General features: G+C 31.8%; 2 protein-coding genes across 5 annotated transcripts in view; one reads left to right on the top strand and one right to left on the bottom strand.

The window, feature by feature from the left end:
* Positions 1–219: 219 nt before the first annotated feature.
* On the top strand, positions 220–9,798 carry LOC141459243 (NSFL1 cofactor p47-like). 3 transcript variants are annotated; one of them, XM_074138076.1, is made up of 9 exons: positions 220–431; positions 1,689–1,918; positions 2,825–2,986; positions 3,779–3,876; positions 5,332–5,488; positions 5,591–5,728; positions 7,563–7,674; positions 8,337–8,484; positions 8,599–8,778. In XM_074138076.1, the coding sequence occupies exons 1-9, from the start codon at positions 321–323 to the stop codon at positions 8,601–8,603; spliced, it is 1,161 nt and encodes a 386-aa protein (XP_073994177.1). In that variant the 5' UTR covers positions 220–320; the 3' UTR covers positions 8,604–8,778. The 3 variants fall into 3 exon arrangements, with proteins under 3 accessions (XP_073994177.1, XP_073994176.1, XP_073994178.1); XM_074138075.1 differs by lacking the exon at positions 8,599–8,778 and adding an exon at positions 9,541–9,798 and having other exon boundaries at positions 221–431; positions 8,337–8,419; XM_074138077.1 differs by lacking the exons at positions 220–431; positions 8,599–8,778 and adding exons at positions 1,263–1,377; positions 9,541–9,798 and having other exon boundaries at positions 8,337–8,419.
* A 15,520-nt stretch (positions 9,799–25,318) lies between these two features.
* Positions 25,319–27,459, bottom strand: part of Stim (stromal interaction molecule) — a 37,549-nt gene continuing 35,408 nt past the window's right edge. For both annotated transcript variants that reach the window (XM_074138072.1, XM_074138073.1), the window contains one exon: positions 25,319–25,825. In XM_074138072.1, coding sequence (XP_073994173.1) covers positions 25,481–25,825 — 345 coding nt within the window. In that variant the 3' untranslated portion in view covers positions 25,319–25,480. The remainder of the gene's footprint in view (positions 25,826–27,459) is intronic.

Genomic DNA, 27,459 nt, shown 5'->3' with positions numbered 1-27,459 from the left:
AAAATTATACAAAAACATATACTGCAAACATAACATTTTTTTAGTACTATTTTTATCGTGAAGTTTGACATACATATGTACGTCCGTAATAGATGTTATTATTCCTGACTGACTCATCAAAAATCTAAATGATAATAAATATTTTAAAATATAAATAGATATACCTGACATAACGTTGACTGATGGTTAATAGGAACTAATCGATTAATATTCTTCAAACAAATTTAATCTTTCAAATAAACAACTGGAGGTTATAAGATTTACTTTTCGGTCTGGTGCCCGGTGTAAAGTTAGTAAGCTATTTTAAGTAATTTATTAAAATGAGTCGAGATCAACTTGAAGAAGAAATGATAATCGGATTTTCAGAAATAACCGGCTCTCCTGCAGAGAATAGTAGATTCTTTTTAGAATCAGCAAATTGGAATTTGGAGGTATGTGCATATATTCATGTTTCATTTCAATTTTTTTTCCTCAAATGTAGAGTTACTTATCTCTTATGTTGTTAAAGGATGTTTGTAAAATGTTTTATGTAATTTTGGGATTGGCTTGTAATACAATTTTTAATTTTGTAATGGCCTACAAAATTGGTATTCGATGAAATTTTAATTTATGATACAATCTAAGTTAGAAAGAGCAATCTTTAAATGATAATATTTATTTATTTTTAAATTGACATTTCGTCATACAGTCATAATATAATCAAATTTCTATGCGTCACAGCTGATAGAGCAGTACTACTGTTCACACATTGCCACGAATCCAACCTAACACATTCTTACCAATAAACACACCCACGTCTTAACACTAAAGACTTATTTATATCTATCTTTTGTGTCAAAATTCATACTGTTGAAGTAGAACACTCAAGATTTTTCGCACCTTTGTATACCCAACCCAAAACATAAACCATCCACTCTATGAACAGAGAATATAAACAGAGAGTACATACAAGATGGGTTGGCGAAACCAACTCTCCAACCAACCCAAAGAACCTATACCTACCTTATTTTAAGGCTCTATTGTTTTGTGATTAATGCAGGTTTTCTGGTTTATTCAGTATCCATTGGGTATGGCTTAATATATATTTGTTTCATCAGTTAGTTTAATTATATATTTGAGGGCCATGATAACTATAATTTCTGCCTCATAAACTGTGACGTACATGTTTAGTTGTGGTAATTCACAGAATGTAACTGAAGGTCATAGGTAATACTTTGTCGTGCAACTTGGATCTCCATCCGTAAATATTCTATAACATTGCGGCCAATTTAGTTGCATTTCAAAGCGTTCCTAAGTTCTAGATGTACTGATCTGAGTTCAGCTGAATTGCCAATATTGAATTAGTAAAAAGCGTTTCGTTATGGGAAAAATATATGGGTAAAGTATGACTAGAGTATACAGTTTCATTAAAATTTGCAAAATTGATGGTGGAAATAGATGCATCTTTTCTCCTCCATGTTTCAGCACTTTTCGTGGAAATTGCATATTCCAGAATATAAATTTTCTATTTCTGCTCATTAATTTCATTATATTTTATCATATTATAATATTAATTTTCACACATAAGTTAAAGTTTGAAGAATTTTGTTGCAATATGGTTTCGACAATCACCGATTTCACATTGGTCATAAAATATTGTATTCATAAAAGTTGTTTATGTAATTCGTGATGTTATTTTACTTTTACAGATGGCTTTAACAACTTTTTATGAGGGAGGTGGCTTTCCCAGTGTTCAACCAGAGATAGAGCCAGAAGGTGACTCGTTAGTGAGACGAAATTTTGTCCAGGATTCAAACACTGTTTCTCAAGAAAATGAAGATTCCAATGAGGAACCGGAAATAAGAGCCAGTGATGACACTCCAACCGTTGTTTCCTCTCAAACGTCTATAACCATTCCGAACATAAATCGTTCGTCAAGGTATTAGTTTTTTATCGTGCAGGCAATCGAAATTTCTGTCTATGCAGAAGTCTATACTTCATGAATCTTCAAGGATCGGCTGTGCATTTTTTTAATAGGGCTCAGTGTTCTACTAGGCTTCTCTAGATATTGTACCAGTTCTCCGTAAGAGATCTGCGCCATGCTGCTGTATCATTTTAGGAAAGCAGATGGTGATCTGTCTAAGGAGTCCGTGGGATAAAATCCCCTCGTCTTTCAAGGCACCATCGGAGCTCATTGGTGTCCTGAATTCTTTCAGTGCCCTGACGGCTTACGGACAGTATTCTCTCGTTACAGTCAATACTGTCGATCACGGTTTTTTTTGCGTATTTCACTAAACATACTCAATCTACGCTATTTTGAAAAATGAATACTAAAGGCCAGGATATGCCTTTTATTGAAAATGAAATGTGGTTATTTTATGTTTGATAAAAATAAAAAATGTAGTTGGGTGTTTTCATATACGCTTTTTCGTGCAGTTTTTGATGATCAACTCTTGTAGCACTATCCTACAGACACTTGTTGGGTTTTGTTAGGCTGGTATTGTCGCTTACAGCTAGTCCACTGCCCTCTGTGAGTAAAACATTAAGTTTTGCTTAACTCAACGTTTAGTTAAGATTCTAAATTAGGAAAGAGTAAACATTGCACTGGGTTAAATTTAGGGTAGAATTCTGCTTTAGATTTCCTTATATTTTTTTCTTCTTAGGTGCCTTTTACAGCAAATTTTTTTGTGATAGTGATGTCTGTAACGATAGAACATTTTGTCAAAAGGCCAACAGTGGACTGAAAAAGGCTCCGGGCGCCAATAAGCACAGATGTTGATGCGCTATAACTAATAATAGTTTTTAGTGATATGCGATAACTAATTATAGTTTTTCTTTTGTGTAGATTTGCAACCATATCGACAGTGAGATCGAATGAATCTAGTTCAGATGAGGAAGAAGGTCAAGCATATTATGCAGGAGGCTCCGAGCACAGTGGCCAGCAAGTAGTTGGCCCTTGGCGTCCTCCAAATGAGATTATTACAGATTTATTCCGATCATTGAGAGAGTAAGTATGTACTTGTTTTTGGGAGGATTTTGGCAATATTTCAAGGAAAAAGTATTAGAAGTTTTGAAAATAAATAAATTAATGCTTTTTATGCTAGAGTTAAGGCATTGACCGCTAACTCGGCGAGACTGCCAGCTGAACTAGAGTGAAAAATACTGCATATTTATGTGTTTTAGTTCTTAAATTACCTATTGAATGCAAAAAAAAACTTAGAAAAAAATGTTAGTATTATTGCTTCGTCTTCTTGCGAAAACTAGAATCCAGCAGCTTCTTTGTTTTTCGTTTGAAATATCATTAGACCTTAACCCTTGCGGCATTGCCTTACAAGCGCATGTGGGTCAGCAGCTCAGTTCAGTTGGTCGCAGGAATGGTGATTGCACAACCTGACCATGAAAAAGGAAATTATTTCATTAAAACTATTCGCCCGAGTTTATTCGAACTACCCAGACAAGAATGTGGACTATTTTAAATAACTTTGAACTGAGGCAGAGCAAAGAATATGCGTGGGGATAACTGTGAACAGGTACCCTGTGAAAGTTCTGTCAGGATTAAGAAGAAAGTTCACTGCACAGAGTAAACGTGTAGGATTTGATGGAGTTTAGAATTCAGTTTTTCTGGAAGGGGAACTAATTCCTTCTAACGTTGTTCAAGAGACTCTTTACATTCTTAAGTCAGATTAAACTAACTGGGCTGGAGATAGTGCTGTAGTTGTGGGTGTTTCGGTAGACACGTTGAGGTCGCGTTTGGCGCTAGCTACCGCCATGTAATCTAATTAAAGCCTGTGTTTTACAGTCAAGGTGGAGTGGAATCTATCTCTCATGAACCCGGTGGACCGCAATTTTTTACAGGACAGGGATACAGACTTGGTCGTACTTTGGATGACCCCAATGGTAAATACTAATACCATCATATATTTCTAGCATTTATTACTATTATTTTATTTTAAGGCGCGCTAACATCTGAGCTCATTGGCGCCCGGAGCATTTTTCAGTGCTCTGTCGGCCTCCGGACAGTGTTCTCTTGTTAGACAAAACTGGCCGTCAACGGACAATGAGCTATAAGCAGCTTCTAGGAAGTGAAAATAATAATGAATTATTTTATTTCAGCCTAAAATTACAGTGAGTACAATGATTGCAATTTACAATATTGAATTAACAGTACATAAAATAGCAAAGTTGCATTCTGATTCTGAGCTAGGAAAACGCAAATCAAAGCTATGAAATTATTGAAATGAAATAAAGAAAGCAAAATAGCTCATTAAAATTAAAGTGTATAAAAACATTCCTATTAAATAAAGTCTTCCATAAAAATAAATAAACTTAACTTCAAGAGACAATAAAAAAATAAATAAAATAAAAAAATTACTAACAAAAATTTAAAGTAAAGTAAATTATTTCTTATTATAAGCTTACTGTTTTTTACAAAATAAGAATACAGAAATTTTTTTAATTTTTTGTCCAGACATAAATCAATCTTCTAATAAGCTCTTTGAATAAATGTAAACATTCAACAATATTACAATAACTTAGCATTTAAAGAACTTAGTACAATTGTATAAGGGCTGATCGTCAAAAACTGCACGAAAAAACGTAACGTGGAAAAACACCCAACTTCGACTATTTTTTTCTCTTTTTCTATAAAAGATAAAATTCCCAAATTTTCTTTCAAGTATAGGGCAAATCCTCCTTTATAACAGTAATTTTTGTTTTGCAGCAACCCAGATATAATAGTGCCGAAAATGGGCGACGGTATTTTCAGAAAATGTTCTTGTTCTTCTTGTTGTTAACTTTTTTGTAAACTACATAGCGTCTAAACGCGCGAACCGATTTTTATGATTGAGGTGTCATTCGATTTGGAATTTCATGTAAGATGTACCTTTTGGGGGTCTCGACGCAGTACATTGAAAGGGACAGGAGTTAACCCCATGTATGTAAGGCCTCCTTCAAAATTATTATTACTAATAACTCTGTAAATCCTTACCTGATTTCGTTGAAATTTGGCAGAATGAAAGGGTTAGGGCTCCCCTTTGTAACATTAAAGCGACGTTTTGCTCTTATAAAAGCTCTTCTAAAGTTTTTATTTTTGGAAAAATAATTTGTCAGTATACAAAGAGATGTACCCGTTTAACTTCTTTATGAAGAGGCCTCAGCTCTGTCGGCTGATTTGAGCTAATTTATTTGTGTGTTAATTTGTGTATTCACTTATTGCATTTGTGTACGTATGTATAGCTTTGTGTAAAAATGATCACTGTCCGGAAACTAGCTTACTAACAACAGCGTTTTAATTGGAGCAAGACAGTCTTCTAAATATTTCATAACTGAGCGTTTTTTTGTTTTGTTCATTAGTTACTAATCCAAACGGTGCAGTGGCTGCAAGCGCCACACCAAATCACCGCGAAGTTATAGTTAGATTGTGGCGTGATGGATTTAGCGTAGACAATGGTGCATTACGCTCGTACAATGATCCTCATGAGAGGGAATTTTTGGCCAGAATTCGGCAGGGGTTAGTCTAATTTAAATTCGATTTCTCATCAGTGTTATTCTTAGAAAGTATTTTTATTATTGTCTTAAACTTATATATATATATATATATATTTTTTTTTAGACATGTACCGGCAGAATTATATCCTCAGGCCGAAAGTGGGGCAGTCCATTTAAGTCTTGAGGACCATAGACATGAAAATTATGTTGCACCAGCAACAACGCCCACTTATTTCACAGGAAAGGGACATAAATTAGGAAGGTAAATGTGTGCAATTATTTAAAAGGATATTATTTTATCTTATTAGAAACAATCAGATTGTACTAGATTTTCTAATTGATTTTTTAACCGAAATACGTAATATAACTCCCCTAAATTAGCGACTTTGGCTGTGGTGCCTTAGAGAACAGGACCCGCCTAAAACATATTGTAACGAAGTTGACCTGGCCAGAGAAGAAAGGCCTAGATTGTTCTAGGGGTTAAGCAACCAAAGTCGGTAACAGGCCGACACTGGGTAAACAAAAGGCCGGTCTCTACCTGAGCCAGAAAAGAAAATGGCTAGATTGTTGTTTGAGTTTAGTGACCGTAGCCTGTAACGGTCCACCGCTGTGTAAAAGCCAGCTAAGAGAAAAGCCTCAGTTGGGGTGGTGGCATATGTGTTTTCCCAGTCAGTGATTGACAGGTAGGAGGGAGACAAACAATTGGAGGAGGCGGCCCTAGTTGGGGTGGTGGCAGTATGTGTTTTTCAGCCAATGAGCGGCAGGTGGGAGCAAGACAGGCAGAGTTGGAGTGTGACAGAAGGTTAGAGGAGGGCGGCCCCAGTTGGGGTGGTGGCAGCATGTGTTTTCCTCAGCCAGTGACCGGCCGGTGGGCGTGACACAGACGGAGTGGGGCAGTCGCAGTTAAATGGAGGCAGACACAGCTGGAGAAGTCAGTTTTAATCAAGTTATTAGAGTTTTTAGTGAAGTCTTTGAGTGAGTTTTGAGAAGTTAGTCTTTGAGTTAGTTTGGAGAGACACTTTGGAAGTGACAGTTCGAGAGCGTCAGTGTTACGGAGTGCTTCAAAGTTAGCTAGTCGGGCAGTTAGTCAGTTAGTGAGTAGAGCTTTGTTAGTGCGGTTGAGTCTAGCGCAATCTGGGGCAGTGCGGACTAGTGGTCAGTCGTGGAACAGTTTTGTGGCGTTACATAGTGAGTAAGTAACAGTAAACTGTTGGGACTGTTGTAAATGGTAACTGTAATGAATAGCGTTAGTTACTAGTAAATGTTAATGTTAGTAAAGGTAATGTGTTAATAAATCAGGTTATTACTTACAAATTTAGCGAGTTTTATTATTTAATTAAACCCACATATTAAATTAACTAGTGGCAGGCATTAGTTATAGTTGTGAAGTTTTCTTAGTAAAAGGACAAGAAAAACTTTACAATATTATTAATTTACCATCTAAGACAGAAAAAACATAGTTTTCAGAAAATTATCTGTGTGTATATTTATTTGTGCGTACTAAGTATCAAAAAGTTTAAATCGTATGAAGTTCATACTTATGTTGTGTTTGAAAGTCGTCTTTACTTCCAATAAACCTGACGGAATTCAGTTAAATGGAAATTCATCTTAACCATTTATTTTTTTTTTTTTTTGCGTTTTTCAATCTTTCGGCATCTGCCTAAGGGCCTATCACTTTTATTTTCAACGTTTACCGAGGTAACTTTTAATTGTAACTTTTTTTTTATCGGGTAATTTAAAGATGCAATTCTTTTAAACATATGAGGATTGGACCAGTGTTTATATAAACTTTCTTTTTATTAATGCGTTGTACAACTGATCCTTGAGTATGACCAATTCATCCTGGTTGGTACAGTGGTTTCTAGTGTAAGTCTGCTGACTCTACGGACTTCCTCGCACTTTTTTGTGTACTTACTGGATGGCGTGGTCGCTCGAACTATTAAAATGCCTGCTGCGCCTTCTACTTACAAATTTTACTAGGCCTTGACCTTGCCTAGGTACTTGCAGATTTTTTACGAATTGGGCCAACTTACAATAATATTACTTTTCAATGAAATATTATTTTAAATTACTCAAGATGTCTATTAATGTTCTAGCGCTATATCAAAAGTAACTGAAGAGCAACACGATAAAGAAGTGGAAAGTATTCACCCATCAGTGGCCAGATCAGTTAGAGTAGACGAGTCTTTACCAACGACTACTGTACAGGTTCTTGTGATAATTAACAAATTTTCGAAATGTTTTGGTTTTTTTGCTTTACAAGCAACATATATGAATATCCTTAAGCATGGGTATACTAGTTGCCGTAAGCATTACTCTTTTTCTTAGCTGGTTGTACAGGATGAAGAACCACTCCACCAACCTTCTCATTCCTGTCCTCAGCCAGCTCCTCAACCGTGGTTGTTTCTACTTCCGCTCTTTTCATTAGTGAAATTAATTTCTTGTGATGCAGTTTCCCTCTATTTTCACAAATTTTCGATTAACTTGAATGTACTGCGGTATACCGCTTTGTTTTGATGATTATTTATATGAACATTATATCACCTGTAAATTCACAGAAACATTATAAAACTTATACTACGCTGCAGCAGACTTTTAGGTCTGTCCGGGCATGATTTCCTTTTTAGCTGGTGTTATGATTCTCACTAGGCTAAAAGAAAAATGACATATTACAAAATATTGCAAACTGATTTTGGTATCTAGAAGAGGTATCACAGAAATATGGTTTTTTCTCTATGTTAATGAAGTGAGCGAAAATAGAGTTTCCTAGCATAATTAGTATTAATGAGAGCAGTAGGTAAATATCTGATAGTTAATCGTAAATAAAAACATATTGAATTTATTTATTTATATATTTTTACTATTTACAGATCCGCTTACCTGGAGGCGATAAAATACAGGTGGTATTAAACCATGATCATACTGTTGGAGATCTGCGGGCCACAATAATGGAGTATCCTTATCTTTTCTATGGATTATTTGTATATAATAAACGTTCAATCAACAGCTTGAATATAGGTTGATATATATATATATATCTATATATATATCTATATATATATATACAGTGGTCAAAAAAAAGTATTCATACACTAAGTTTTCTTACTTTACCTACTGAACTTTTGTTTTTAGGATGACTATTTCTTCAGCACTGAAATCGAAGATAGTAACAATGAATTTAATGCACTCATTTTCTTTAATAAACATAAAGAATTTATTTAAAAGCAGAAAAATTAAACCCTATTGAAAATTCATGGTCTTGTTTGGAGCGAAAAATTCGTAAAAAGGAAATTTGGGAATTTTATCTTATACTTGGAAAGAAGAAGAAAAAAAAAGAAATTGCTACTTTTATAAATTTATTTTATATAAAATACTTTTTCGTGTAGTATTGACAGCCAACACTTTTAAACTGTCCCTCAAAATTTTCGTTATTTCCGAAAATCTCGTGAATGGCTGCAGTTGTACTCTAAAATTGTACAATATCTTCACTCCTACCTGCCTTTCACAGTTACTTTAAACAAAATTTTGGGGGGTTTTATCTGGGAACTTTTACTCTCTAAAGAAGCGCTTTAATACAATTTACTATTAAGCAAATCTATCTATTATGTAGAATTATGTAGCATTTATTACGATATTGGTAGAATTCTAAGTTTCAGGAATTACTAATTAAACCAAAGGGCTTTGGTTTCTTTGAATAGTTTTTTGGAAATTCCTCTCAACTCGGGATGTTGATTGCACAATAAGCCAATAACCGATCATTTTAATTTAAAAGATTGTCTAATTAATGCATTGAGAAAATGTATACATTTATAATTTATAATTTCAGGCTACATTTTTATAACACTTTTTAACATATGTTATAATGCTTAATCATTGTTATATAGTATTTCAAGTTTGAAGCGAAATCAATTGACACGAAGACCAGTTTTATAAAAAAGAAGTAAGGTCTTACCGTAAAGCTTCGACGATTTGCCTTCTAGCTAGAAATGCTTAATTCTAATTTACCTAAAGTGTAATCGTTTTTGCTTTCTATTTGATAATTGCTGCAATATTTTCCTTAATTAATTTTTAAAGACAACGGCCAGATCTCCAACTTGGAAGCTTCACGCTTATGACTACCTTCCCAAGCAGGGAATTAAAAGACGATAACGTATCTTTAAAAAATGCTGACGTACTAAATTCTTCATTGCTTTTAAGACATTAAGAATTTTAAAAAATATTTTCTTCCCTTTTTTTTTATTGTCCGTGTAAAACAAAATTTTGGAAAGTAATGTATAATAATACATTTATCATTAGATCAATAAAAAATATATTTTGTATTAAATGTTAAAACGTATTTTAATATCACCACTTCTTTTTTTTTTAGGCGCGTTAACTTCTGAGGAAGTCTTTGGCTCCCAGAGACTGTTCAGTGCACACCGGATTCCTAACAAATTTCTCTCATTACAGACTACACTATCCATTTCTGGACAGTGTGCAGTAAGAGGTTCCTTAGTTATTAATGATTTGGATCTCGAACGAAATTCATTGAGTGGTTTTCGTGAAGAAAGCTTGCAAAATTTTGCACAAAATGGTCGATTACGCATAGTTAATCCGTTATATTTGTGTTAGTAATCTGAGAATATCTGAGATTCAATTTTAAAATCAATTAAATATGTTGTTAGGTCTTTGCTTATACAACAATAATCAATCATTGAGAACTACGGGTATTGGCAAAGGTTCCCTCCATCCTTATCCTCTTTTGAACGATTATTTAATATCGCCAGATTTAAACCATCTAGTAATTCTATAATTTTCTTACCATTGTGATCGATCATTTCATTTTTAGAATTCTTGTGAAAATTTTGGCCGGACATAGTTCTTTTATTACAGACATCACCACCCATTACGAGGGTCGTTTGAAAAGTCCGTGCAAAGCCAGAGAGATAGCACTACTGGCGCGTATCGAGGTTATGTTTAGTTAGTAGCATCTCTTGGAAGAACACACACCAAGTTTCAGCCAGATCGGTCTATTTCTTTGTGTTTGGCATTCGTTTGAATCGAGGAGTCGAGTGATTTTCAAAAAATGGACGAAAAAGAATTTCGTGTGTTGATTAAACACTACTTTATGAAAGGCAAAATGCCTCAGGAGACTAAAGAGAAGCTTGATAAACATTATGGTGACTCTGCACCTTCGATTAGAACAGTTTATAAGTGGTTTCAAAATTTTCGGAGTGGCCATATGGGCACAAGTGACACTGAACGTTCTGGACGCCCTGTTGAGGTTACTACTCCAGAAATCATTGATAAAATCCATGATATGGTGATGGATGACAGAAGAGTGAAGGTGCGTGAGATTGCTAGTGCTGTGGGCATCTCGAATGAACGGGTACATAATATTTTGCATCAACATGGGTAATTTTAATGCAGTAAAATTGCTTAAATGATATCAATTATTATAATAATTCAATTGAATACATGCTTTTTCTATATGGCTGAAATTACGAGCTGAATTATGAATGAAATGTTGGGTACTAGCTGATTTGTGTAACTATTGGTGAATAATCAACTTTTTAAACTGTAAGTTTTTGTTAAAAAGATTTTTGTGCCTTTTGGATATATATATTTTTTTTTGTCTATTCTGCAAAGTTATGTATCTGCTTTACAGATTTCCTTAACATTTGGAGTAAGCAATACTTTTATACCACGCCTGCTATGCTATTAGGATCAACAAGAACAAGAATATTTTCTGAAAATGCTGTATTTCCGATTTTTGGCAACTTTTTTCTCGAAATCTATAAGATCTGGGTTGTTGCAAAAAATTACGGTAATAAAGGAGGATTGATTTAAAGAAAATTTGGGAATTTTATCTTCTTTAGAAAAAAAGAAAAAAAATTGTCCAAGTCGGGTGTTTTGCATCGTTACGCTTTTTCGTTCGTGCTCTTTTTGACGATCAACCCTTATACAACTGTCCTACCGGACAGTTTTAATTTATATAAATTTTAAGTTCACTTTATTCTCCAGTAATATGAATGAATAAATAACATGAATAAATAAATATATTTAGGCCTCAAAATTGAATTACACAAAAGATGAAACAAGGTGCTCCAAAAACAATACCTATTTTTTTCTTATATGTATACTTTAAATGACAATTTAAAAATAAATTAATTTAAATATGACCTATATTTAATATTAACATAAGTGGAATGAATAATCATGAAAAATAATCTAAACAACAAAGGGAATAAAACCCTTGATTAAAGAAAGCTACCGTAAAATGGCTATAAGGTCAACTAGACATGCAGGTCGTTTACTGCGGGCTTTTTTTCCATTCTAAAGAGCTCTTCAAAAATACAGGAAACCACTCCTGTAGTCTAAAACCAAACATTTCGGAGAAGCACGTTGTAGTGTAAATGCCTGGAACCCCCCTCAATAAAAGCCAATAAGCTAAATATAGACTTTTCTGGTGCCATACCGGCTAGTGCTATTTATATTTTACAGGGAGCAAGTATAAAACCAAATCCACAGCGACTAAAAACATTTATTAGGCGGCTCCCCAAATTATTGATGTTTAGCTCAAGATCGTCTCTAATAGATTATGTCTAAGAGTCATAGGTCATAAATAGGAATTATGTTGAAAGTAGAAATAAAATGATGTAGGAATTATGTAGACAGTTCAATGTAGGCAGGCGTAAGAAACATGAGCTCGAGTCCGACTCGGAGGTGCGATAAAACGTTAGCTTAGCTCCATTGTATAAGCCATTTCTCCGCATCCTGACAATTTTCGAGGGCCTCCAAGTGGAATCCCTCCGATTTGGGCGTTAAATTGATAGAGATTTAATTTACCTCACTTTATTAGAGGCTGCAAAAAGTTCACCAGATTGTTATAAAATTTTAAGTGCTTCCCTGATTCGGTCTACCCTTACTCTGAATGCGAGCAAAAAATAACTATTTATCAAAATAAAATGAAATGGCATCGCAAGAGTTTATTTCATTAATTAAATCAAAAATTTAGCCGAGACTGAGCAACAGTAGTCTCATTAAGTACAATAAGGAAATATAATTTTTTTTTCTTTTTTTTTTTTCAAGAACTCTTGATTGTTATGCCTTTAGTAATCTTAGAAATTACAATAATATATGATGCTATAACAATGTGCCGCGAAAAATGTTTATTCAAGAAATTAATGAATAAAAAGGTGAGAAGAACTATTGCCTTACGCAATGAGCTGTTGGGTCATAGTGAGAAAGAGACTGCCTGGAACCTGATTGAGAGTAACGACTTAGTTGTAACAATTTATTACACGCGTAACTTTATTTAGATTAAAAAAGATTTCCACACATTAAGAATGTTCTTTTAGTGCAATTCTTCTTACATTTTATTAGATTTTTGTCTCACGTAAAGTATGCTATGACAGTGTAAATTGTATTAAGACAATAAACACAGTATGTTGACATTTTCAATTTTGAGTTCAGACTGAAGATTACAGACAAGTCTATAAATAAGTTGGCAGTATTTTCTAGCAGACCTGCATGCCAAATCATAATTTCAGAAAGCAGCATATAGCAGTCAGTACCATCACCGATATTCTAAGAACAAGGAGAGTTGCTTCTACTAAATTCCTAGAAGAATCAAACTGAAAAAGAACCGAAAAAACTCGACTGTACACATTTTAAATAAATTCATTAAATCTAAAATAAAATTAAATGTAATTTAATTAAAACAATGATTTCTCTTCTCTACTTTTCAATTATAATTTCTTAAAACTATATCTCTACCGAAGGTAGAGTTTTTAAAACATAATGTTAGTATTTTAAATCTGACAATGAATAAAATACATATGAGATATGCATAAGGTGATTTAAGCTCACCATTTACAATTCCGCAAATCATTTTAAGAGCAAACATCGCATAACAATTTTATTTGTGCAAGTTCCTCAATCAATCTTAACGTTTAACCTAAAGTTTATATATTTTTTTACACAATAATAATAAAAAACGAAACGAAAATGGGTGCAATGTATTACAGATCATACATATACGTATGTAAATAAATTACAGTTGGAAGATTAGATAGAATATCATGCGTGATCTATAGTTTTATTTTTTTAATTTACCTGTAACATAACCGAAAATATAGCTGAAATGTAAAAAAAAATGAATTTGTGTTCATATTTTAATAGAGTAGCGAATTATTTATTATAATTCATTTGTAGTTACCGGGCAGGAAGTTTATTTTTGTAGTGTCTCACTATTTTATGCCACAAATTTCTTTATTTAGCTTTAACTCCTAATTCTTTAACATAACGAATTTCTCTAATTAATACCTAATATTCCAATTCCTAATTAAACTTTATCACCAGACTTAATGGTAAGTACTCGTTTTATCATTTGAACATGTAACGGTAATCCAAAAATTTCGTTAGAGCAGTTGACCGCTTCTTTAACCGCCCCAATGAACAGAATAAAGTAAACTTGCTACTTAAAAAGTAAATTACTCAAGTTTACTAATTTTTACATTCAAACTATATTATTTATACAGTTGTTCCTAAAAATGTAATAAATATTTTAAATTACCAATACTAGCGCTTTCAATGGGAAGAATTAAGTATTTCACACTTTGTAATAAAATTTACAGTCTCTTTTGTTTTAATGTATTTCAGTTAATTTTAGAGTCTTGAGAGTGGGGTGATATTAGACTTGTGTGAATAGTTCCTTAATAACTGCTATATTATCGTTAATAGGAACCAAACTTGTAGCCAAAATTACCTATTAGAAGAAATCGTAGCACAAAGTGCATCCTCATTGAAACATTTTCTCCGTTTTTTTAGCAATTTTCTTGCAAAGGACTACAACTGATCCCTGGAAAAGTCTCGCAAGGTTAAACAACTAGTACGAAAGCACAGAATGTTTTTTTAGTTACACACTATCCCTCACTCATATCACTGATGGCTCTTAAACAAGTCACCTGACCTTACAAAAAAAAATTTCCAGCAATACAACAGTCACTAGAGCCACCCCTTTAGATGTACATATCTGGCAATATATGTACATAACGTTAATACCTGGTTCTCAGTACCAATGTAAAAAAAATAAGCTGAATGGAACTTTACTAAACCGCTTGACTTAACAGTTTTTTGTCACCGTACTTTTATTAAAAACAATACAATTTTAATTTAGATTTCTTTGGCACTGATATACAAAATTTTCTAAATAAAGCCAGATGTCAACTATTTCTTTGAACTATTTGTATTGTATAATTTGGTATAAAAAACCTCTAAAAAAAAAAATTAAATGCTAAAGCCTAATTATAAACCTAAATTATAGACAGATTTATTTGTATTTATTTATGTCATTATTATTGTCGTTTCTGTAACTTGGATTATTGATCCGCTTTTTTATTTAAAAATAAAAAATAATGAAAGAGCTTGTGGAGCTCAAGTAAACAAAGCAGTTCCTCGAGAACCCTCTGAGAAACAATTTTCCAAAGAAAGTTTTACAAATTTAAGTGCTTTAGGTTTTCTAAGTAAATAAATTACTCAGTCCGAAGAAAATCGTTCAAACAGTTTTCGAAAAATCGCGAAAAGAAAAATCTGAAATATCACTTCAGTAACAAAGTCACACATCCGGTTGATGGATTCTGGAGAAAATGTAGAGGCGGTAGCGAAAATACCATAAAAGCTAAATACAAAGTTTGAGCTTTCTGTGACCCTTTTGTTTTTGCGATTATCTTTTCATAAACTCACGTGATGTGCTAGAATGTTTTTACTGATTTAGGAGTCCTCAAATAATGGATTTCTGGTGAAAACAAGATTTCAATGACTTTTCAATGGAGCGAGAGCGTATTGATTACTGTGAAAGCGCTAGAGATTGGGTAAACCATTTGAATACGAATATACTACATTATATTAAAATGAGATGTGTGCAATACTTCTAGTGAAGGCTTTATAATATAAAATCTAACATTTACGCTGAGTATTTATTTATTTGATCTTAAAAATTAAAATGAACTCTGTAGTTTAAAAATAATACATACCATTAATAAGTGACCATTCTTATCATGAAATACACAAGCTTCACAAAAACAATATATAATTTTTTTTAAATAAATATATATATAGAGTACTAATATACAATAAATAATATATTCTATAAAATATAATAAATAACAATATTGATCAATACTATTTTGGATATATAATTTGCGAGAACTTAATTCAATGCTAACAATTATCACTAACAGAATAAATCATTAGTAATTAAATAAAATATACTTTTAGATAAAATTTCCTTCTAATTATAATAACTAAATTACATATTTTAGATCAGCAGACTACAAGAAGTAGACTTTAAAAGAAAATCACTACTTCGGGATTATATTTATTAAGTAGTTGCATAATTACTATTATCTTTCTGACTATCGTGTTGAAATCACGATAATTACCAACTAACTTAAGTAGATTTCTGATTGTTTGTTCGTCATTTGTTATTGTAATAGAAATCATTTTTACGGTTTTGACCATTAGATTTAGTTTTGAATATTTTTTATTGTTGGCCATTTGTATAATAGACTTATGCGCTAAAAAATAAAATACACCTCAACATTCAAATTGACTGTGAAACCTAATTTTTTGTTTTTAAAATCAATTTTGAGACGGACTATAAGATTCTGGGCCCTGAAAGATTTATTTGAGCAATTTTGAGTTAGATTCATCTTATTTGGTGTTTTCTGAAATGCAATGTAAAATGTAATCCTGTCGAGGCTGTAATCTTCGTTAGCTAAACATTTATACTGGCTAAAAAGATAGATTATGCGAGTCTTTTGGGTCTCCGGACAAGCGTGAAGGTACTTAAGTCCTGTAGTGTTCTTATAATAATCCTTACACAACTGACCTAACGAATAGTTATAATAAGTATAATTTCATGCGAAAGCTACTTTTTTCTATATCTACAGGCGGATTTGCAAAGATGCCGCACACGTCTATTATGAATAACGGCCACACGAAAAACGGCTTAACGGTTGGTTAAGATGTAAAAATTAAGAGCAAAGAACCTACTCTGCTTAGTTGAAAATGTGTACATCATCATCATCATACCAACATAACGATGCTCAGAGGCACATTGCGCACTGCAGACAGAACAGAAACTGAACGAGTTGGTCTGAGAACTTATTCCACAGCCATCTTAATATATTTGCAGGGAAGTCCGGAAAATATTTCTAATAATTTGTGATAAGTTTCGTATGTCAATTTTCCTAGTTTAACTGAAGTAAGGAGCAATATACATATAGAATACTCTTTACCTATGCGTCAATTTTATCTGTTTCTATTTAAATTTTAATAAATTTATTCCAACAAATAGAATTACTTGGATTGTAAAGACTAACTCGACTTGATCCTTAAAAAATTCTGAATCTGTTTTGTTCGCAACAAAGTTCCATTTTTACAGGTCTATGAAAATTTAGGAAATGATCGGTAGATTTGAAATAGAACATTCGAGTTCCGTTATGGTTTTGAATGAAGAATGAAAGTTCACGTAGGCTCTCTAAACACAAAACCATTCTTAATCACGTAAATCACGAGATAAGGACCACAATCAAATTTTCAATTTAAATTCAAATCTTAGACTGGTTAGGTCAAAGTTGCTAAATTTAGTTGTGTGATGCAGTGGCGAAGGCATGTCGAAGAGACTAGGACCTCCCTTGCTGCGGTTTAGCACAATATCACAAATTTGAAGCAAAGTGCTAGACGGAAGTATGAATTTGAAAACCGGCTTTTTATTTCTATCTCACCATTGTTATTTTACTAAAAGTATATACAAAAGCATAAAATCAAACTTAAAACATTATATAGGATTATTCAAAATTTCTAACTGTAGAATGAAATTTTAGTAATCTTCAATTGCATTTAAGCACATATGTACTTCTTATCGATAAAACTATGATTTACTTTTTTCCCTATTATCAACAAAATATTTAAGCTTTCTTAAATTAAAAACTTTGTGGTTATAAAATATGAATATTCAATATTTCTAAATAAATTAGATACAACCTTAAAAGTGGAAGACGCCAAATAAGCTATTTTTTATGAGATTATTAAGTAAAAAAAACCAAGCGACGATTCGACAAAATATACGCGATTGTAAAAAGCCAAGAATCACCTTTTTTATTTGAGATACATGTTTAATCGTTGTCTATAAATTTTTAACGTTCCTTTTAATTATTTACAGTATCCTAGCTACAGTACTACTATATCGACAAACTTTAAATTTATACTTAAATTAGGATTAAAGGGAGAAAAGAGACAACCAACTTTTTTTAAGTAGAATTCGTCCCCAGTATAGAACTGTAAAAATCAAACATTCAGAATAGATTTTCTTCTTTTAACTTTTAATTTATTGTTTTCTTTGTAGCGAAAGTTGCAGTTTATTTTGTGATTTTGATTGTTTTAATGTAAAAAGACTGTGCGACGTTATAGGGTAGACTGAAAGTAACAACAGAATGACCTGTTATTAGTCAAAGAAAGAATATAAAGTGACTTTTTCAAACTGCTGAAACATCATCGCAAACTCCTTAGCGAGATTCTTGACATGCTATGAGCAAACGCCCAATACAAAGAAGGTAAAACTCAGCTGATTTGAGCCCTCGGAAACCTACGCTACGCTCAAACAGCACAACTTGGTTTGCTCACCTGGACAAAATAACTGGAAAAGATTAGCCCCCATCCTGACTTCACTGTTCTAACCCTTATGAGCCTCTTTTCTAGGTGGGCTGGAAAGAGTTAATAGCAATTTCACAAATTACAATTAAATAACAACAATACGTTATTTTTTTCTGCAATCGTAATAAATAAGTTTGTCAATTAATAATGCAATCGTAATAAATAATCTGTCAATTAATAAATCCAATGTCATGAGTGAAGAATTTAATTAAAAGAAAGAGAAATTGAAAAAAAAAATTATTTTCAGAGAGCAAGGGATTTTTTTTTCTTTCCCAACGGACAATGTTTTATCGTTAATGACAACTCTGTCCATCATGGGACGTTTAACTCACTTCTAGAAAGAAAAAAATTGAAAAGCAGCAAGCTGGACTCTATCCCACGGACATCAACATTAACGAAGAGCACTAACCACAGAGACAATATTTTCTCAAATTTATGACTTTATTATTATTTGTCAACTCTATACCATTCGATAGCTTGCGTAAAAACGGAGAACATTTTTCGAAAATAAATTATTTATATCGAATAATTCATGTTACTGTTGTAGAGAATGTTTAGTGAAATCCAAAATTAGTTTAAAACACTGAACGTTTATTACAGAAATTACCAAAAAAATACTTTCTTTGTAATTTAAATGTCGTTTTACATCTTTTTACTACCTCAGATCCAATAATGCGTTTGCAGAAAACATTTAAAATTCAATATCATAATAAAGCATATTTACGAAATCATAACTCACTCAAATTTAATAATTAATTTGACTCGAAGTACTGTTTGTTGGTAATGTTGCAAAGAATTTTTTTTTTTTAATTGAACTCTTTTAATCCCATCTGAAAGCAGCAAATGTATCGACGAATTGATTCTTTTAAATTCCTAAAACTCTTCAACATTATTAATTTAATTAAAAATTATAGAAACAATAATGTAGATATAATCACAGCCTCGAGATAAAAAAAAAAATCACTAACAAGAAAGAAATCAAAATAGCAGAATGAGTATATTTCTGATATAAGAAATATATAGTAATAAGCCTGAAATATTACGTACAATCTACAAACAAATTTCGCTACGCAACTGTGCCAAAGGAAAGCGCACATAGTGAAAGAACGCAAAATAAGTATGTTGTGAAATTCCTGATTAAGAATTTTAGTATATTAGAGTCCGCGTGAGGGATGGCCTAATAATCTGCATCAACACGACCCAAGAGGGTCTTATGAACCCCCCCCCCCCCAGATAGTGATTATAATGAAATATTTGCGCACCTATTCCCAGCTTCTTTCCTACTGATTTTCATTTTTTCACTATCTACTTATGCAGTCCTTGAGTACATTTTGATCTATTCTAAAATTACCTTACAACTGTCTGATTTAGCAAATTTAGGTACTTGAGTATAGCTGGCCAAGCCTAAGGGCACTTCAAACGATCTCCAACATTATTAAACCCTAAATTAAAGTTTCTACAAGGCACTTTTAAAACGCCTAAGATCATTGGCATAACACAAATTACTCATAATTATATGTATATTAATAGTTGAATTTTTGTTTTTGCCAATGGTTGTAGGCCTGTTCAAAATGCCTTATACAAACTTTAATTTACGGAGTAAAAAACTTTGAGATCTTATGACAGCTGTAAGGAAATTTTAGAATAGCTCATAATATTAAAGTGCCTCTCTCTCTCTCTCTCTCTCAATCACACACACTACGTATATGCAAATTCCTCCCTTCTCAATTAATAGTCTTAGGTTTTCTAGAGAGGTGTTTCTCGGAAAAGCTTTAACGCATCGGTTTTTCTTTTTAGAAGAGTCAAAAACTCAATGCTAATCCTAACCTTTGAAGATGATGCAACGCACTGAATATTAGTTAAAAAGTAAGAAAAACTAAGGAAATTAGTCCCATTAAGTTTATCTTCTTAGTGTCTGAATGCCCCAAATTTTGTAACAATACTTACCGAGATTCTCAAGTTAATTATTCTTAAAATTACTTGCTAATTACAAAAAGTATCATTCCAAAAATAAATTATAAGTATTGGCCAATTATTTTTTAAGCAAAAGTTTTGTTACCATTTGACTGAATGGGCTAGCACCATTAATTGTAAACTATTTCCTCAATTTTCTTTCTAAAATGTAAAAAATCACAATAACATATACTCATTTCATCTTGAATTTGAAAATAAAATAGCAAATAATGAAATAAAAGTTTGTCTTATTTAGATTTGCTGTAAAAACTTCTGGCAGTATCTAATGCATTCTTATTACAATGGCAATAATTACATTGTTCAATAAATAAATAAAATGGAATACAAATAAATAGAACGCTACCTCTATCGTATAGGTGAACTGACTTGGCTGCGCATGTTTCGGAGACAATACTTTTGAGTGTCACAAAGTGTCCTTGTCTGTTTGTATACACTCAAATGTAGTATACAAAATGTCTCCCTCAACTTTTCTTATTCCTTGGGCAGTTTTGAAATGCTGTTGCTTTATTATTCACAATTATATTTTTAAGGATTATTTTTTTAAAAATTCAATACATTCAGTTAAAAAAATGTTAAATTCAAATTGAATTTTTTTATTTTTATTTGAAAGTACGTTAATAAAAAAAAGTTCATGGTAATACAATTTAACAGGAAAAAAATGACTATTTTTGCATTATTAATTTGGGACGTTCAAATATTAGAGACCTGTGGTAAAATTTAATTTCTCCTCGCTTCGTTCCCATTTTTGTTTTCTCTCATTCCCTTTTTCTACATTTGAAAAACCATTTATTAAACAAAAATCCAATTGGAATCTTTACAATCGCATTGACTAGTTAAAAAAAAATACCATTTAAATGTTCAAACATCGGTAATGAAGTACTCAACAATCTTTAAGAGCTTATGAAAGAGAGCGAAGGAACATGTGCTTTTAAATGAAGTAAACTGATATAAAACAGAAACTAAGAAACAAATTACTGCTGTGTGAGAATAACATTCATTATGCAGTATTATATATGAATCACTTAATTTTACGTTTATGCCATTTTCTGAGGACTCCTGAATAAAGAAAAATTAGTAGACGGGTAGAAACAATTATCAATGCCTTCCTCTGTGAGTTTATGTACAGCATACAAAACACAAACGGCACAATGCAAAAAGTTCAAATTTGATATTTTGTTCATAAGCCATCAATAAAAAAAGGTTTGTTTAAAATCAGTCATCCTGAAATTTTACTGAATATAATAATTTAAGAGTTTTTAATTTGTTCGAAAACAACTGAGATTTTCTTTAAAAGAATCAAAAAACAAACCATTCCAGACATTTCAAATTTTATTATTTTTTTTTAATTACAAAACCACACTTCACTGGGACGTTCCAACATACATTAATTTTCAACCTACACAAAAAGTAGATTTCAGAGATAATTTCTTCGGCTATAACAATTTTTTCAAAAATTTTGTTATCAAAGAAATATATGCTATTCGCAATAAAAATAATTCATATTTAAAAACTAACATTTAAACAAAAATTATCTTTTGTATAAAATAACTTTTATTTTTCTTTTCACTGATTAACCTTATTCGTACTAAAATAATGCTCAAATTTATTTCGAAATTTAATTAATATTCGTGTACATGCTATACACACATAAGCCTGTCACTTTTATTCATAGTTTTTCTAGGTACAGAATTTTTTAACGTAGAATAGGAAATATTAGGCTTATAAAATCGAAATATGAAATTTCAATAAACTTATCTATCCTTTACAATATTAACCAAAATATCAATTTGAACTTTCTGATTTTTTTTTTTGGGGGGGGGGGAGATGTTTCTGACACACTAGTTTTAATACTTTTAAAATCTAATTTAATAAGATGAAAAAATAACTGCTAGTTTCAATCATGATATATTTTTATTATGCCGAGCTTTCGACCTAGGTCATCTTCACGACTAATTGACAAAGTAATATTTTACACCATTGGTTGGTGTGTCTTTGTCTTGTCAGCTCATGGACTGCATAAGGACGGCATAATAAAAATATAACATGACTGAAGCTGGAAGTTGTTTTTTCATTCTATTGAAACAATTAATCAGTCACCAAAAATAATGAACAGTAAAACCAATTTAGTAAACTCAAGGCACCTCAAAACTGAGTTTCCAGTGAATTTTTAAAGTTTACACGAATGCTAACGTCTCTTCGTTTAACGTTAAAAAAATAAATCAATCAAACGATAAATGAATACAAATAAATTAGATCTCAAAACTATTATCAGATTTTTATTAAAATACTAAACTTGAGCCCGGATCAGAATAAAATTAGCAAAAATCATTAGGATAAAATTATAGTTACCTGACAAAAGACACCCGGATAGCTTGAGGTAACTTGGTACCACAACATTTTGCCCACAGTATTTAATTTACTAATAAATATAACTAAATTAAAGGATATAAAGATCTCATTATAATTTCAGATGTTCCTTAATATAAACTATTTAATTTTTTAATTAATGTGCAAAGATCAAAAATAGAAAAATGAGATTCCTATCTAATGATCAGGAATAGTACTCCTCCATCTTTATTTAAACAAAAAACTGTCATTTTTCTATCAAAGTTAAGTTAGGCATCTAAAATTCATAAAAAATCTGAAATACACGTCACTTCCTGAACTAATATATAATTTCTGCCATAATTTTAAAATGCATAAAGGGTAATTACAAATTCAAAAAATGCATATTGTACATTAAATACTCAAATATTATCACACGTATTTAATTAATCAATTAATTTTTTTCATAACCTTTCTTGAATCACACAAAATTTATCATCAAATGCATTTTTTAATTTATATTCTTTTGTTTCTTTAAATTTGCAGTCTTGCAAAATACCCTTTAACTTAATAGAATAAACAATTAATAAAAATAATCATTTTAAGAGAAATAGAATATTTTGGAGATAAAAAAGTGTAACCATTGCCACAATTCTTTTTAACTGAAAGTAACAATAATTGGAAAAAAACAACAACAAATTGAATGGCTGCTTAGACCAATAATTAGAAATACTTATAAAAATGGACATTTCTCAGTCATAATGTAAATGTTCAATGAGTTTTGCATCCAAAGGGGTGAATATTGCAGGAAGAGGGTAGAAGCACCGTTGACAATTATACAATTATCATTATAGACGCATTTGTAGCTCAAAGATAACGACTGTGCAAACTATGCAAACTTTTGGGAGAGATCGGAAGAATCAGCGGATCACCAAGATCAGGGCTGGATTTGGAAGTTAGTGTTACACACTACTGAGGAAGCTTCGATACCATTTTATAAAGGCAGCAAAATCATCCATCCCCTCACTCTTACGGAAGACTCAAACAGTTCTGATGAACTGTTATAGACAGCAAATGCTTAGATGCAAATGTTATAGATGAGCAAATGCTTTTTAAGATGATAATTGAGCAAAAAAGCTGGTTTGATTTCACGGAGATCTGCCATTAGACCTGTAAATTCTAATCAGCAATGAACCGCAAAACTTGAGATAAGCTCATTTGGACATTACAATATGAAGAAAATGAGTTTTAATCAAGACTTCACTCACCTGTACTTTTTGTCTGGTCAGTCCCTTTTAAGATACATCCAAAACGAACACCCACCTCGATGAAAAATCAGCACTGGAGGTGAAACAGGAACTCGGTTTTTTTACCATTTAAAAATTCACAAGCACTCAGCAAGTTTATTCATCAATTTACCCATTGGACTGCATATGCTAGCACATCTTCAGTTTTCTTCCGAAGATGAGAGGTGCATTCGCTTTATTTTCCTTTTGCACAATCAACCACTTCCGTTAAACCTTGTTCGCTCTAATAGAATTTACCCACGGGCGGTTTCATATATAATTCTGTTTGTAAAATACCAACCAATTCACGTAAAATATATCTGAAACAGACAGACTTATTCACAGGGTGTAGCCAGCCATTTGTCCTACCTCTCTTCCAGCTTAAAAGCGGAAAGAACTACAAAGTATTGTTTAAGAAAGAACGAAAATTGAGTTCCTCTTTTGTCCAATTTTTTTATTTTTTTCAATTATTCAAAGAAACTCCAAATTCATTAAGAAACACAGTAAATTGAACAAGAAGAAAAATTCAATTCAGAAACAAAACACTGAAATATATACTATCTATTTCCCTGAATTTTGTATACGATAAATACACGACTTTCACAAACCCGCTAAAAAAAACATTACTTTGATTTTATATATATATAAATATATATAATATTATATATACTTATATATATAATATTATATATAATATAATATAATATAATATAATATATATAATATTATATTTTATATATATATATATATATATATATATATACTGTATATATATACTGTATATGTATATACTGTATATGTATGAATATGCTATATACAGTATACCAATATAGTATAAATAATTGTAGTATATATCAGGGGTGTAAACTGGCGGCATCCGAGTTATTTTTTTATGGCCCACTTTGTTCTGAAATAAAATGAAAATTGAAAAAATTGTTATGAAGAAAATAGCGCTTAGGGGAGTCAGGGCTATTGCCGTACACACAGTACCCTCCCTCGATAACCCTTTAGCTACTGAAGTCGAGTATACACATGACCCAGGGCCTTATCTGGAGGCCTGCGGGCGTGTATAGACGCGCTGATTCAGTTCCGGTGACGTCACTGCCAATCTAAATGGAATTCCAGAATGTTTCGGTTTTAAAATACAAAAAGAAGTAGGAATTCCCAAAATATATTCTTGCGTTCTTAGACTAAATCCAGATATAGCAAAACTTGTTCGAGGAAATCGCTGGCAAGTTACGGGGAAAAAAAATTCATTTTATAAATACAATTATATAGTGTTTTAATTATCCCATCCATATTCTTGAATCCTCCACTTCAGGATATAGATTTAACAAAATTTGTAAATGTGATGTGGTCCGGCGTGAATCTTGCCTGTTGCACCAAGTGGCTCGTGTTTTAATTGAGTTTGACACCCCTGGTATATATGAACTATATATATATATATATATAAACTATATATATTCTACTTACATATATAAGTATTTGTTATTTTGAAAAAATATAAACCCCTCGTTTAATTTCTAAACTACACATATTTTATTTATACTCATTACGAAGTAATGTAGTGAAACCTTTTTAACAGCCAAGTTTTAAACACTAAAATAAAATTTAAAAAAAAATCACAAAAAATTCTTTTTTAAATAAATTATGAAGTACATAATGTGGTTACATTTCGTTCTCCAATAAAAGACCCAAACTAAAAATAATAATTTATAAATAAATAGATATCATGTATGCTTCTCTGGCGGTGGTGTGTGCCTAGATTTTCGTGAAAATTTTGGAAATCTTAACTTATTTTTTTTAATGCTTTTATCGGATAATGTTCCATCATCAGCGGCTGTTGAATTGGAATCTGTTGAGCATGCTTCTTCGTCGAAAGTAGAACCAGTGCCCACAGGCGATGGCAATGTTAAGCTATCCTGGCTTATGTGTTGGGCTGTTCGATTCATCGCCGTGGAGGAGATAGTTGGCGGCCTACGATGGCGCGGTTGAATCACTGGCATTACTGGTGATTCCAGACTGGACTCTGAGAGTGATGTTTTTACATTTCCAATAGGAGACCTCGACGTTAGCTATAGCAAAAAAAAAATGGAAGTGACAACAAATACTTTCTCTTACAACAATAATTATTAAAACTGCCGTTAGAGCAGTTGTATGTAGGGTTGATCTTCAAAATTGCACGATAAAACGTAACGTTGTAACACCTAACTTTAACAATTACTTTCTCTCTTTCTAAAAAACAAAATTCCCAGATTTTATTTAAAATATAGGCAAATCCTCGTTTACAAGAGTAATTTTTTGCAACAACGAATATTTAATACATTTCGGGATATAAGTTGCCAAAAATGAGCAAACAATTGTGCTTGTTCTTGGCTTTGTAAACATAGTGCCTAAAAGAGTAAACCGATTTTCATGAATGAGGTTTCATTCGATTCGGAATTTCATGTAGATGCGCCTTTTGGAAGTCAAAAAACTGTGTATATGAGTTAGCCTCATTTATGTATGGCCCCTTCCTAAACATTTATTACTGATAACTCAGTAAATCTTGTCCCGATTTTGATAAAATTTGGCAGGATGAAGGGGTTAGTCCCCCCTACTTAACATTTACATGCCGTACTGCTCTTTTATCTAACAAGGGAAATTTTTGCAATCGTTTCAAATTATCGACGCGTGAACCAATTTTCATGGTCATTCGATTCGAAATTTATGTAGATGTGACTGATGGAGAGGGACTTATTTATTAGCTCTTCACAATCTGTTAATTCCAAAAGTTTATTTTGTAGTTCAAGAAAATCTGTGTTTTATTCACATTATTTAGCATATTTCTTTAATTAACTAAAGAATAACACACAGTTCTAAACTCATTAAACGAAAATCCTTTCTTTCGAAATTGGTACCTAACACTCATTTAACATCATATCGTACACCATTTTCTTCTTTTTATTTTATTTCATTATTTATAATGTAAATTTTATATTTTTGAATATAGTTCTTAAATTAATTAATTATTAAATTACACGTTTGCAAAAACTCGTACTGGATTTGATGATGCTGAACAATTACATTCTTATGGTAGGTGAATTCCTAATGCCGATGCTGTTTTGAGGCCTACTTTTTTGCAATTAATCAGAGATTTCTGCATCAATTTTTAAAATAACCACTATTCATGACATACCTACCTTTCGAAAGGTGTTTTGTATGCAGATGTTTTTCATGAGTAGCGCACATTTTAAACTTATATAATATTTTCGAGAAAAATGAGGTCAAAGTTTTTTGAAAAAATTAGAAACTTGCTATTTCTTATGTTTGGGCCACAAGATGAAATACTTAATATTATTATTTTGTAATATAAATTAGCTTATTGAAAAGGAAATTTAACCTTCTTTCTAATGAGCTTATTGAAATTGCTTTAGCTTTAATAGTTTAAGAAATATAGACAACTGTTTGCTAAAAAGTAGTAATAACTTGAAAAAACATAAAATTAAAAATATTTATAAAACGGAGCCGAATCGAGCCATAGTTTACATGGATTTTTTAGTTGCAAATGATGCCCAGAATCGCCTCCCGAAGTAAAGGTAGTCTTATGCTGAACACCATGTATATAAAATAGTAATAAATTACTGCTAATGAGGAATGTTGTTAAAATAAGGGGTCAAATATATTATACAGTAAATATTTCCTCATGGTAGGACTAAAATAGAAGACG

Source organism: Rhodnius prolixus, unplaced genomic scaffold (assembly GCF_049639745.1).
Source record: "Rhodnius prolixus isolate KJV_2025 unplaced genomic scaffold, Rpr scaffold_11, whole genome shotgun sequence".
NCBI classification, from domain to species: Eukaryota; Metazoa; Arthropoda; class Insecta; order Hemiptera; family Reduviidae; genus Rhodnius; species Rhodnius prolixus.
The sequence above is the reverse complement of the archived record's forward strand: the minus strand, read 5'-3'. Positions and strand labels throughout refer to the sequence as shown.

Excerpts from the sequence above, each read along its gene's own strand:
- LOC141459243 (XM_074138075.1), top strand. The coding sequence starts at position 321 with ATGAGTCGAGATCAACTTGAAGAAGAAATGATAATCGGATTTTCAGAA. Across the intron at positions 1,919-2,824 it reads AACATAAATCGTTCGTCAAG|ATTTGCAACCATATCGACAG; the intron begins GTATTAGTTTTT and ends TCTTTTGTGTAG. Across the intron at positions 7,675-8,336 it reads TACCAACGACTACTGTACAG|ATCCGCTTACCTGGAGGCGA; the intron begins GTTCTTGTGATA and ends TACTATTTACAG.